Below are 13,866 nucleotides of genomic sequence, written 5' to 3' on the forward strand. Positions count from 1 at the left end.
GACTCTTTCCTTTTTAAAAGGACTTTTTGTATTCTTTTTCTTTTCTCTCCCAAACATATGTATAGTTTTAAACACACTGTAAACTTTTTAGAGGTTTTTTTTTCATCTGAATCTCTCTTTACTGTATATCTTTATCTTTTTCTGACCACATGAGTGTTTAAACTGCTAAGCGCTATGGATAGGATTAAAGCTGCTTTGGCAACTGGCTCTACCCCATTTCTTAGCTTTCTGAGAGTCTAGTTTCATGATGGAGGTACTGGCGGGAGCCACACTTATTGTCACAATTCTGTGGAGTTTCTAGGTCCATTCCACCACCAAGAAGCCTGATCCGGCTGCTAATAAACACTATTTAAGTGTTTGGTGGCAGAGCCTCTTAAAAGAACTGCAAGGTTTTTGCCTCTAATGCTGAGTCAGAAAGCCCTTCTTAAAGCAGCTGCGCCTCTGCTTACCACCAGCCAACAGAGCCTACCAGAGTAAACACAGTTACCAAGAAGCTGCACTTGGCTTTGTTCTTGTCTGTCTAGAATCCTTTTTAAAAGCTTTCTCAGGTTTGTCCTTACATTAAACAATGTTGTGTTATTGCTTGTCCAGTTAGGACAGCATACTGTCAGCAATCGAGGCAAGGGCATTTTCTTGCCCAGTAGTTTACTTTTGCCACAAAAAGTCAATTCCATGTGGAGTTTCTTTGATACCCACTATCTTCTCTGAAGTAGATTGGTGTTACCAGGAGCAGACATGTCTCATTGTCATAAAAAAAAAGAGCCTTTGTTATTAAAACATCTTACATGCCATATTCTGTATAACTCTGAAATGTTTGAAGTGTTTGTTTGACCTTGAAAACATACCAATATGACTACAAATTTGGTCATAATAAATGACTATTACTAACCTGCATTTCTTTATTATCTTAAACATTGGTAATAATAATTTTCATAGACTAGAAATTTGCATTACATTGTTTTTAATTTTTTATTGATTTTATTGAGCTATACATTTTTTTCTTTGCTCCCCTGCCTTCCTCTCCCCTCCCCTTCTACCCTGTCCCATAGTTCCCATGCTCCCAATTTATTCAGGAGATTTTGTCTTTTTCTACTTCCCATGTAGATTAGATTCATATATCTCTTAGGGTCTTCATTTATTGTCTAGATTCTCTGGGATTGTATATTGTAGGTTGCTTTTCCTTTGCTTTATGTCTAAAAGCCACTTATGAGTGAGTACATATGATATTTGTCTTTCTGGGTCTGGGTTACCTTACTCAGTATGTTTTGTAGATCCATCCATTTGCCTGCAAATTTTAAGTTGGTCTGAAGGCTGTGCATTATAAGTTGTTTGCATTGCATTGTTAGATGAGCTGTATAGGTACAACACCTTGAGCAAGATTAGAGACATATGTACAGTCTGTTTATACAAGATACAAAAGTCCAATCCAATATAAAACATTTAAAATTAAGAGTTGGTTGCTTTTAAAAAGTACATTTAAAAAAATTCAAAAAAATATGTACCAACAAAAAAATAAAATAAAAAGTAGATTCAATAATCTACTTTTTATCTTATTTCTATATTCTTGCTTTTTATTTTCAGATTAGATCCAGTAATCTACTCTTTTATCTTATCTATATCTCCCTTTTTGTTCTTTCAAAACGATAACCTTAAATCTAATTTTCTTTGTTTAGCTTTTTTTCTGACCATTACCAATAATAACTTGTAACCAACACTCTAAACAATGACAGATAATCCATAATCCATTGAATGACCAAAAGCCACCCACCCTACCTCTTGAGAATGTGGGCATTGTGTTCTTTAATTTGCTTCCTGATGTCTTGGAACAATGGCATCTTTAGCCGATCCTGAAAAGAAAAATTTGTGTTAATTTTCAAGTCCTGGGAGAGGTAGCTTTGTCATTTGTTGTTCAGTCTCTGCACAATGAGAAAGTGCAGGGCTTGTCTCAAATCCTGGTTAGAGTAGTCTGTTAGGTTGGATCATCTCAGCTAGCCACCTCAAAATTACTCGGAGCAGTTTGTAGTCCAAAGCCAATCTTTAAATGGACCGGATGGAATCGTTGGTGTATGCCCAATCTTCTTCAGAGTTTACTTGCAGAGAATATTGATATCTTAAGTCAGATTTTTCTTTGCTTGGTAATTCTTTCTGGATTCTTTCTTCTTCAGGTCTCCTGAATTCTTGAAGATTGGTATTTTCTATTTTCCTACACAGACAAGAACAGAATCCTGCCCCAACACTAGTGAGGTTTTCATATAACTTGTATGATTGTCACCTCTGTAGATGAGCTGTCATTTCTCTTTATCAAGGAGTTTCTTCTTTTTAAACTGAATATTGATTAATTTTGGTGGTATACATATCTTCTCTTCTCCAGATCAATAGAAAGTCAAGTAGAAAACTCCCAGAAGTTAGAAAATTAAACATTGTACTTCTTGATGAACATAAGCAAAAGAAGAAATTAGCAGAACCTTTGGTGCTGGTGGTCAGACTGAGGGCCCCATCCATACTACACAAGTGCACTGAGCCTGACCCAGATCCACAAACTGCTTTCACCAGTGACAAGGGAACCTCTGTCTGTGGGGTACGTTGACCCTATAACAACAGACACACTTTAAAGAGAGAATGAGAAATATCAGTGGTGCAAGCAGCCATGCTAAGCCTGGGAAAAGACAGCAATTAATTAGAAATTCAAAGAAATGCAATGAAAGGTAAGAGCAAATATCTGTAAAATCGAAAGCATTTGCAATAAATTCAGCAAAATCAAAATTATTCTTGGAAATTTTTCCTAAAATTTATAAACTTCATGGAAGGTCTTGATTAAGTACAATAAAGAAAGAAAACAAAGACAGTAAAAATGGAAAAGAGAATATTACTGCAGATCTTACTAAAATTAAATAAGATTATATGAATAACTGCCATTAAAAATTTAGGTGAAATGAGTAAACCTTAGAAGGATGCAACTCATCACAATAGATCTAAAATAGAGTAGAAAATTATGCTTAAATACATTATGTTCATTAAATGTATTTAATACATAAATCATTTTCCCACAAATTAAAGCACATAGTTGGCCTATCATATTTTAAATACCTGAGGAAATAACTCCCATTTTCACAGATTTCAGAGAATAGAAAAATAGGCACATTTCCAACTTGTGAATTTTTTTTTCTGAGGCTTAGCCAGACTTTAGGTTAACATTTTATGGCTATGAAAATAAAAAGGTGTATGTGCGTGCGTGCGTGCGTGTGTGTGTGCATAGAGTGGGGGGTGGGGACATGATGCTTTATTGGGGGACTTCGTTTTACTTGACTGTTTAGGATAAGAAGTCCCTTAAAAGACTATCCAAATGCTGGGCATTGTTGGCACACTTTTAATCCCAACACTCAGGAAGTAGAGGCAGGTGGATCTCTGTGAGTTTGAAGCCAGGCTTGTCTACAGAGTGAGTTCCAGAACAGCCAGGCCTATACAGAATAACTCTGTCTCAAAAAACGAAACAAGGGCTGGAGAGATGGCTCAATGGCTAAGAGCATTGCCTGCTCTTCCAAAGGTCCTGAGTTCAATTCCCGGCAACCACATGGTGGCTCACAACCATCTGTAAAGAGATTTGGTGCCCTCTTCTGGCCTGCAGACATGCACACAGACACAATATTGTATACATAATAAATAAATAAAAAAGCTCTAGCAAATAAATAAATAATTAAAAAACCGAAACAAAACAAAAACAATTCCTCAAAATTGAAGGTAGTAAATAGAAAGATACAGGATGGTGACCCGAGAATAAGATGGTGGAAAAGTGACAGCAGCTGTAAAGACTCTGAGTGTCAGTGGGGAAGGACAGGCGAGGAGAGAAATGAGAAAAAATAACTGTTGCGACCCCGTGGTGCTGAGGATCGTTCGCTCATTCATAGTATACTGAACACCAGCGGTGTGCGAGTGCTTACCAAAGTGGGAGAAATATCTCCTTTCTTGCTCAGCTTGCTTTAGACTGGGGGGAGGTGACAGTGGTCAACTAACACAAGTGTTGAATCCAGAGCCCATCACATTAGGGCATCAGGGGGAAAAAAAACAAAACCATATAAATGGTTGGGAAGAAGATTGAGGCCGCAAGAGGAAGCCAAGTGACAGGTGTTTGGGTGCCTCGTGCACGGGATTACTGGTGTCAGATGCCGTTTCCTGTGGGAGCTGGCTGCTGTAGCGTCCAGGAGAAGGTAGGCGGCAAATCTGGCTGTCACAGGGGCTGATAGTACAGAAATGTCATCCAACTAGCAACACACTAAATCCTGGAAAAAAGCGACTTGCCGATGAGGAAAATTCTGGTATACATATATTGTGACTTTGTCGGCCTCAGTGTACTGCAATGGACCAATTACACATTGGTTCATTTTTTTTTTACACTGTTACTTTGTGACTTTATTTAGTTTCTTTTCAGCTAGGGCGCTGATGTAGAGTTTTCTATAAGTTAAGAAAACATTTGGACACTGCGTTACACCCTCAGCTTCTATTTAATTATTTAAAATAATTATTGAGTACTTGAGACAATCTCTAATCCCTTCACATGACCCTAAAATACACTCTCCTGCATGTCTCCGGGTATATTATTCAATTTCTTTTCATTTCTAATTTGTTTTAAAGGACAAGAAGCACAAAACTGCTCCGGCTTATTGATTTAGATTTTTCATTCACCTTTTCTCTCTTGGACCTACCACCAGTAAATGAATATGACATGTATATTAGGAACTTCGGAAAAAAGAATACCAAACAGGTTAGTAAAAGATGTGTTGTCTAATGGAAGGATAGTATGTGTGTGCCTTGTATGCACTCTAGAATATGGGAATTGGAAATGTCTCTGGAGGCTGTGTTTGCGAGTGTCCTTTATAACTTGTACTCATAAACTCAAAGGATGCAGAGTCTAAAGACGGCTTGTTGGGCACGATGAGTGATTGGTACACAGGACAGTGTCTCGGTTTCTTTTCTGGTCATTCTGATAAAATGTCCTGACAAAATCAACCGAGGGGAGAAAGAATTTATTGTAGTTCACAAGTCCACGTTACCGCCAACCATAGCAGGAAGGCTCCTGAGAGGAGCTCATGTTATATCTGCAGTCAGAAGAGAAGAATAATGGCTGCGTGCATAGTCGTCCTCAGCCTTTTCTCCCTTTCATACAGTCCAGAACCAAAGCCTAGCGAATTATGTCACCCACTTTAGTGCGGGAGCTGTACTCTAACCCCAAGAACGCTTACCTTTAAATCTTTAAGTTTACTAGCTTTTTAAAAATTGTAGTTGCTTTTATCTTCAGTAATTTGCTCTGAAATTAAAGCTAGGTGTTAATTCTAGCCCTCTTTTTTCTTTAAGGCGTATGTTCAGTACAATGAAGATAATGTTGAGAGAGACGTCCAGACTGAAGATATAGAAACCAGGGAAGTGTGGACCCAGCACCCAGGAGAAGGCTCTCTTGTATCTGGAGGTAACCTTGGTCCTCTTGAGTGTTGACTGTCTACCCCTTACAGTAGGTTTCACGTTGTCTTTACCTAATTCCCTTTTCTTGTGTTTCTTTTTGTTGTGGCTGTTAATACATGACTGTGGAAGCACCCTTTCAATATTCTTTTGAAAGAACAGATTCTCTCATGTTAATGAATGAGATTAGAGCTATTGAATCACAGGGAATCATTAAATTGGCCTGATTCCATATTCCAAATACTCACCCTATGACTGCAGGACAAACTCTGTTCTGAGACTGGGATAGTTTGTTCTCATCAGTATAGAATTTTCACTTTTTAAGTGTAATTTGAAGATATGTTCCATCAGTGCAGACCAGAGGTTTCTAGAACACAGGGATGTGCAGCTATTCAGATGGATTATATATTTACTGATTTTGTTGTTGTTGTTAAGAAATTGTCTCTATACAGCAAGAAAAATATCCTCAAGTAGACGTCACCGTAAGAAAGCTCTAGGTGTGGTGTCTCTGATTCCAGGTGTTCTAGATGATAAGTATTGCAGATTTTTCATCTGTGTAAGATTGACCTGTAACCCAAAGCTAGCACCAGACACCCTGGTTCCTTAAGACAGTTGAGTCGGATTCAGCTCATGAACTTACTATCAAACAATGTGAAATTGGAAACAATCACAAATAGACTGTAATGCCGTGTTCTGACTGTTCTAGGGTTCTCAGTATTTGCAACACTGCTTTGAATGCCGTGATTTGTAAAGCATAACCTTTTCGGAGTTGACTTTATTAACTTAATAAATCTGTGTTTTATCCTAGGTAGTGAAGAAAAAGACTTCTCTGATGTCACAGTTGTACCAAAGATTGACACTCCACGGTTGTCTGGTTTTCTCCGGGCAGCATGCCAGGTCCATTCTATGTTGCATGTCCTCTTCTTCTGTGTTAGTGCTTAAGGGTTCATTATCTTCAGAAGTAGAACTACTGAAAAGTCGGAGCTTTGTGACTCAGAATCAGTTCTTTGTTTTCAAGTATTATGTTCTTACAGATTATCAGTAATATATTTATTAAATGACACTAGGTAAATATATCTCATTGAAAATTCTGTGTTTTGGGGTTCTGTACTTAATAATTTCCTGCAGTTGAAAGTAATTGCAGAGTCTTAAACCAAGCATGTTAAGCTGACAAAACAAGTATAAATCTATACAGTATTAGTAAATAATACACTCAAGATTTTAACAACTGGCTATGGAAAATTTCAAAGTTTGTAGTTGTGAGGCTCCATGTGCTGCAGCTGACATCACCTCACTTGGCTCCTTCTTCTAGATCATTCCCCTTTCCCATCATTCACCTGATTATTTTGAAACTAACCCTAATCATCATAATTTTATGCCATATATATTGCAGTATAAGTCTCTAAAACAGAAAGAGCTTTTGTTAATATAAAAACAGCTTTCACTTCAAAGAACTTTTATTCTAGAACCAAATATGAGTGACCTTGACCTGGGCACATGGATTTAGGTTACCCTAAATACCATGTTTCAACACAGTAAACAGTTTCATGAAGTTTTTTTGCAGAACAAAAGAAAATGCTAAATCAAAGCGCTTTTCAGATGCATTGTGAGAACCGCAGGTAGGAGGTGTGCAGCAAAGGGAGGAAGTCTGCTGTGGCCTCAGACGCTGACGGCGCTCTTAGTCTTTGAGTTAGTAGAGTGACAGGTCGTGAGGACGGGCATAAAGGTGGCAGTGAAAGGCTTTCAGGAGGGCACAAGGTAGCCTAAGGTAATCTGGCTGTGGACCTGTCCTATTCCAGCTCTCCACAGCCACAGAGTTCTTTAACACGGGTGTGATCTACAAACTTGGTAGTTTCTAAAATATTAAGAAAAGTTGAATTCTAATCTCTTTGTTGTTGCTAACTTTTTATATAAACTTAGAATTTAAATATGGGGCAGAAATAAACAGCCTAATAGTGTTAAGCCTTGACAGGTTGCTTTAGGATCAAGCCTGTCCATCATATTGTGTTATGACTACCTGCCATTTGCTTTGCTCCAGTGTCTCAGTTGTAGAAGGATTTGTGACTTAGAAAAGGGATCAGGTTTGACATATTTGTTACTATTATTAGTGTCTGTTTTAGTATAAAGTTTTTGGAGCTAGTAAGGAGAGAGTCCTTGGGTACAGCGCAGTGAAGAGAGAGATGAGATGGAGAGAACAGGCAACGACAGGGTTGGGGATCCAGGTCCAGCCTTTATCTCACTGGCTTCTTTTGTGCACACCACACCTCTGTCCAATGCAAACACAGTCCTGTCAGTCCTCACCTCACATTTGTTGCCTTCCTCCTCGCATTTTAGAGATGACCCAGTTAGATCATTTACTGAGGATGCTGTGAGTGCTGGCTGCCTGGTTCTCCTTGGTGCTTTTATCTTTGAGGGTGTTAGATACTCAGGCTCCCTTTGCCCTCTGAAATATTAACATCATATTTAGCAAAGGAAACAACATAAAAGATGGCATCATGTGACATTATATTAGTATACTATTATAATGCAAAAAGGATTTTTTAAAGTTATGATGTAGTGAAACCAAGCAATTATTTGCAGATGTTTTTTAAAGAAAAGATTGCATGCTGTTAGCATTTTAAGAAAGATGGTTCGTCTTTGAGGTGGGTTTTCTTTTTAAATTTTTAAAAATTTATTTTTTGTTTTATGTGTATGAGTGTTTTGCCTGCTTCTTTATCTGTGCACCATATCTGTACTCTGTGGTCCTGCAGAAGCCAGAAAAGTTCCTGACTGGAGTAACAGGTGGTGTGGGTACTGAACCCAGGTATCCTACGAGAGAGCCATCTCTCCAGCCTCTGCTCACTTGTCTTTCAAAGGTGGTTGCTGTTTTGCTTGAAGAGGACCGTTTGACTGCTGGGCCCAGCCAGAATCCCCGGGCTCAAGACAAAGCTCTGAACATCAGTGAGAGTTCCTCCCAGCTGAACACGAACCTGCCGTTCCTTCAGGGTAGGAGGCCTTTCCTGACGTCAGTTTATAGGCAAACACCAACATTTATATTGAAATAATGATCATTAATATTACATGTTTTTAATTTGATATGGTTCATTGTGTATAAAACAGAAAGTCTCTGGCTACAGAATTGCAAATGAATGGTGAGAATTCTTTTCTTAAATGTGTATGTTAGATTTATGATTTATGATTTTCAAAAGTTAAGTAGAGGAGGTCTGACAGCAATTTAAATTAGTGAAATTATTTAGTAAATGGAAAATGAGATTGTGTTTGTTTTAAGAATTACAATTCTTTTCAAGCAGTTACTCAGGTAATACATACACAGCTATGGAAATGGTAAGCAGATAAAGCATATAATGTCAGAGTATTTAAATTAATTTAAACGAACTGCATTTGCAAGGCTAAATTTGAATGCTCATTCATTCATTCATTCATTCATCCATTCATTTATTTTGAGACATTATCTCAGTTGTTAGGCAGGCTTTGAATTTTTGAGCCTTCTGCCTTAGTGCCTCTGGATTATAAACAAACAAACACAGGGCCAAATGCAGCTTCCTAGGCTTATGTCTCTCATGCTGGCTGCAGACAGAGACGGATCTCTCTGCTGCTGCCTGTGAGCTTGAGCTGACAGCAGAGTGAGCCCTGCCAGCACGCCATGAACTAAACTGCATGGCAGCTTTAAGTTTTGCTCATGCAGACAAAAGATTACAGAAATGCAGTAAAGACAGATCCAGACAGAAAAAAACCTCTAAATAGGTCACAGTGTGTTTAAAAATGTACAGAGCCTTGGGAGAGAAAAGAGAAATGGTATAGATAGTCACAAAAACAAAAATAGTTTAAAAATAATAAAGTCTTAAAAAAGGAATAAGGTAATAAAAATATAATAAGCCACATAAAGATGGGAAATATGCAGAGTCTGGATTCCGTATGTTATTGTGTTGTCTTTAGATTTGGCAATTGTTTTGTTACATATAGTTTTATTACATTAAAGTTAAAACTCTCCTTCTTAATTAGATGAAAAGGGGAAATGTGGAAGATTCCTTTACAGTGTGTGAATGTATGTCACTGTGATTGGTTTAATAAAGATGCTGATTCACACACAAAATAAACATAAAGAGGAAAGAAGCCTTATTGATGTCATTAAAAACAAGAAGGCAGCCTTAGGAGATGACTCAGTGAGTAAAGGCAGGTGGTACACAAGACTTTCAGTCTGAGTTCAATCCACGTAAAAAGTGGAGGAAAGAACCAACTCCATAAAGTGGAGGAGAGAGAACCAACTCCATAAAGTTGTCCTCTGACGTGGACACATGTGCTTGCCTTCTCCCATCATGTATGCATGCTTACACACACACACACACACACACACACACACACACACACACACACACACACACACACTTACAGTAGAAACCCAATAATAATGGTGGAAGAGCTTTGCTCATGAATGGTGAAGGAGCACATATAACATTGTCATGCCTTTCCTGGGGGAGGACTTCAGGCTGCTTGAGGAGGTAGCTCTGAGGGGATGACTGTTGAGTGGCTGAGAAGATGCTGGAAGACCAGGAAGACAAGTTTGATCCCAAGTTTTGAGGTTTTGGGCTGTGACTTCAGGAACTAGTGTGCATGGGCAGCGGGTATCAGGTCAGCAGGTGTAGTTTTACTTAGCTAGTACTACAAAATTCTCACATGACTATGGCTTAACATTCTACTGTTTCTTCATTTTATCAGCAGCCCTGCTAAGGAGAGCTGTAGGGAGAGCATCTCTGCCACAGTCTTGGAATCTACTCTTGGACTGCTACTCCTGGCTTTGGATGAGAGTAGTTTTCTGTATGGAGTTCAGAGGGCTTTTTTAAAAAGAGAATTGAGGTTCCTAACAGTAGTGTCCTTGCAGCATGCCATGGAAGGAAGGCCACTCCAGGTGTTTCTAGCATGGTGCTGACTTCTGCTCCCATGCACTTGGGCTGAAGAGCTGGTAGATGAGAAGTGTGTTGTCCTGGCCATCTCTGCACCAGAGAAAGGGTTTCCCTTTACTAAAGCCACAGGGTCAATGTAGACACGGAATTTAGGTTTATGCTGTAGGTGTTGGTTAAAACCCAGGTTTGGGGGTTGAGGATCTCATTCATTGGGTGCAGTGCTTCCTAGCATGCGGAAAGCCTGGAGTTCAGTCCTTAGCACAGACTGAATGTGCTGTTGGTATATCCTATACTTTCACAGCCGAGGAGTGGGGGCAGGAACATCAAGTCCAAGGTCACCCTCAGTTGCATAGTGAGGTGAGGGGACAAAGGATGTGTGGGAACTTGTCTCAGCGACAACACTCTCGATTTTTTGTTCAGCTTTGAACAGACCACGTTTGCTTTTTCATTGAATTAGATTTTATGAGAGTGTTCTGAAAAGTTTTAAATGCTAAAGTGAAAATTGTTTTTTCTTATCTCCAGGGCGGAAAGTATCCTGTTTGCATGCCTCTCGAGTTCAGAGGCAGACTGTGGTTTCTGTTCATGACTTACCTGAAAAGGCATTTGCCCCATCTCTGGATAGCCGGCACCTCCTCTGTGTGTGGGATATTTGGCAGCCTTCAGGGCCCCAGAAGGTTCTGATATGTGAATCAAAGGTATATTCAGAACGAGTCTGTGCTTGTTTCCGGGAGGGGAGTAGCTGGCAGTAATATAACAAGGAGAGGGCACAGAGATAGCAGGCAGAATGGGGCATAAGTCATGTCGTTTCTGTGCTGTTGGCTCTACATAGGTGACAAAACACATTTGTTCCAACTCCAGGAATTCCTAGTTTAACAGGTCATTTCTGACTGAGAAACCCAGGATTGTCATGCAGGAAGTATTCAGCCATCTGTAAACTAGCAAAAGAACACATACTTATAGACTTAATAAAAACATGGTCAGGATGACCACAAGGCTAGGATATTTGGATCATGCTATTTAGATTCTGAGACTCTAGATATCTTAATATTCTTGCGATGTCTTTGTTTTTGTTTTGTTTTCTTTCCCACCCCCCAGGAAGCTTGTAGTAACCCATGCTGGCCTTGAATTCTCTATTCAGCTGAAGATGACCTTGAACTCCTGATCTCTTGCCTCGACCTCTTGAGTGCAGGGATTATAGATGTGCTCCACCATGCATTGTGCAATTTCTTAAAATTGCTTACAATAAGGGCCTTTGTCACTTACACAGACTGCTGCCTTCTACGTGAGTCTGGTCCTGTTATTCACGCTCCACTGGCCATCTTCCCTTTCATATTGACTTTGTTTTTGATTGGGAAGTACTATGTCTTTATGCTCCTTGACTCACCCAAACCATCAATTTCTTCCAAATATATGAAGAACACCTTTTTGGGTGTCAATTCTAGAGTCTTGAAAGTGAATAAGTTTAGAGTAAAAGCTATAAATAAAATGTCAGACAGTGGACTCACCACTTTGGAGGTCCAGGCAGTTGCACTAATAGAAAGGGTTATTAAGCACATTTTATGTACCCAGATGGACACTAGAAGCCTTCTTTGTGATCACATTCCTACAGACTGGATTTCAGATCCTACTGTCCTTGTGAAAAAACCCACACTTGGGCAATTGAATTTTATTTCATATGCACAGGTCTGTGTTCTACTTAATTGCATCCTGTGAGGACCTTTATCTGTGTCAGATGTCATTCTTTGTGAGCTAATTCTGTGAATGTGGCTCATATTTTTCAGCCATTCACCTCCTGTGATTGACTTTTCAGGTCACATGTTGCTGCTTCAGCCCCTTAAAAGCATTTTTGCTGTTTGCCGGAACAGCCCACGGCTCTGTGGTCCTTTGGGACTTAAGAGAAGACTCCAGGATACACCATTATGTGAGACTGAGCAATTGTCTCTGGGCCTTCCGGACCCCAACATTTTCCACTGGTTAGTCTTGTCTGTTTTCTAGAAAAGCCTGGTCTGCTTTGAGGACGAAAGTTTTAACTTGATCTGCCTTTGTTCATTCACATTTCTGGAGGATGAGGTCTGAGTCTGAACAGAGGAAGCATCTGGTAAACAGAAAACCAAATCCATTCAAGTAGTCCTCACTGAGTGGCAGCAAAGTTTGGGGCACTCTTTTATGTTAAATGTGTGGATTCTAAAAAATTCCCAGCAAGATAAATTTTGGATCGATTAGTTAATTGATTATGGTTTCAAGGAGCAAACTCCAGGTCTCGGTCGGCTCTGTGTACTGAGCGTCACCCTCCTCCTAACATCAGTGTCCTAGGTCCTTACTAGCCACGGTACAGTAGTGAGTGCATACTGCTGTAGCATCACTAGTGAATACTCGAGGTGGTGAAGTGAGCAGAACTCTTGGGGGACAGAGCCTTAGGTTTTTTACATGAACAATTCATACCATTTTAGACCACAGCCACTATAACAAAAACAAAAACAAATCATTTCTTGGGGTTAGGAAGATGCCTTGGTAGTGAGTGTTTGTTGTGTGATGTGAACCTGAGTTCAGATCCCCAGCACCCACACCCCTTCTGACTGGGTGTGTTGGTACACACCTGTGATCTCACTGGGGAGTTAGAGGGGCTCACTGTCTCACTAGCCCTACCAGCTGGCAAGCTCTAGGCCGGTGATTCTCAACCCATAGATCACAACCCCTTTGGGGTTGAACAACCCTTTCACAGGGTTGTAACAGACATCCTGCATATCAGATGTTCACACTGCAGTTATAACAGTAGCAAAATTACAGTTATGAAGTAGCAAGGAAAATAATTTTATGGTTGTGGGTCACTGCAACATGAGGAACTGTACTAAAGGGTGTCAGCATTAGGAAGGTGGAAACACTGCTCTAGGCCCAGTGAGAAACCTTGTCTCAAAATAAAAGGAGCATGGAGAATTATCAAGGAAGACACCTGATGCCAGCCTCTGGTCTCCACATTTACATGCCTGCACGTGTACCCACTCACATATGTACACACATGGATACATACCTACACGAAGAGCGAGCATTTCCCACCTGCAGGACTTCTAAGTGTTTTATGTACATTCTTGTACTAGCCCTCCATCCATCCCTGTTGCTCAGAAGGGTAAGATCTTCGTCTGTACCACACTGACTGCACAGGCGGGCCCTGTACTCGGCCATCTGACCTATAGACTGCTGATTGGCTCTTCTTGTAGGAGCTGACGTCCACTGTCTGAGAGAGCAGGCATAGACCTTCTCTTGCTCACTCTTTACCAATCTTGTCCCTTTCCTGTTGAGTCTCAGGAGCACACAACCCCACTCAAGCTCTTGGTGTTCTCTCTTTCCCCGCAGGCCACTAGTCTGTTTTCTGTCATTATCCTGTCACCAGTTTGCTTTGTCCGACTGCTGGAGGACTCTTGTCATACATGTCATTTGGTGTTCTTCGCTGCGACAGCTCCTTGGTGCTCTTCTGCAGTGTGCCGACTGTCGCCCTGTGCTTCTCAGTGGTCCTGTC

At 40.1% G+C, this 13,866-nt stretch overlaps 1 protein-coding gene across 2 annotated transcripts in view; it reads left to right on the forward strand.

The window, feature by feature from the left end:
- The window catches only part of Dync2i1 (dynein 2 intermediate chain 1), a 61,467-nt gene that overhangs the window by 31,005 nt on the left and 16,596 nt on the right, over positions 1-13,866 (forward strand). For both annotated transcript variants that reach the window (XM_075947799.1, XM_075947800.1), the window contains exons 9-14: positions 4,630-4,759; positions 5,350-5,461; positions 6,260-6,348; positions 8,307-8,436; positions 10,875-11,047; positions 12,163-12,325. In XM_075947799.1, the coding sequence (XP_075803914.1) occupies positions 4,630-4,759; positions 5,350-5,461; positions 6,260-6,348; positions 8,307-8,436; positions 10,875-11,047; positions 12,163-12,325 (797 nt within the window). The remainder of the gene's footprint in view (positions 1-4,629; positions 4,760-5,349; positions 5,462-6,259; positions 6,349-8,306; positions 8,437-10,874; positions 11,048-12,162; positions 12,326-13,866) is intronic.

The sequence above is a fragment of the Microtus pennsylvanicus genome, chromosome 14 (assembly GCF_037038515.1).
Source record: "Microtus pennsylvanicus isolate mMicPen1 chromosome 14, mMicPen1.hap1, whole genome shotgun sequence".
Classification (NCBI taxonomy): domain Eukaryota; kingdom Metazoa; phylum Chordata; class Mammalia; order Rodentia; family Cricetidae; genus Microtus; species Microtus pennsylvanicus.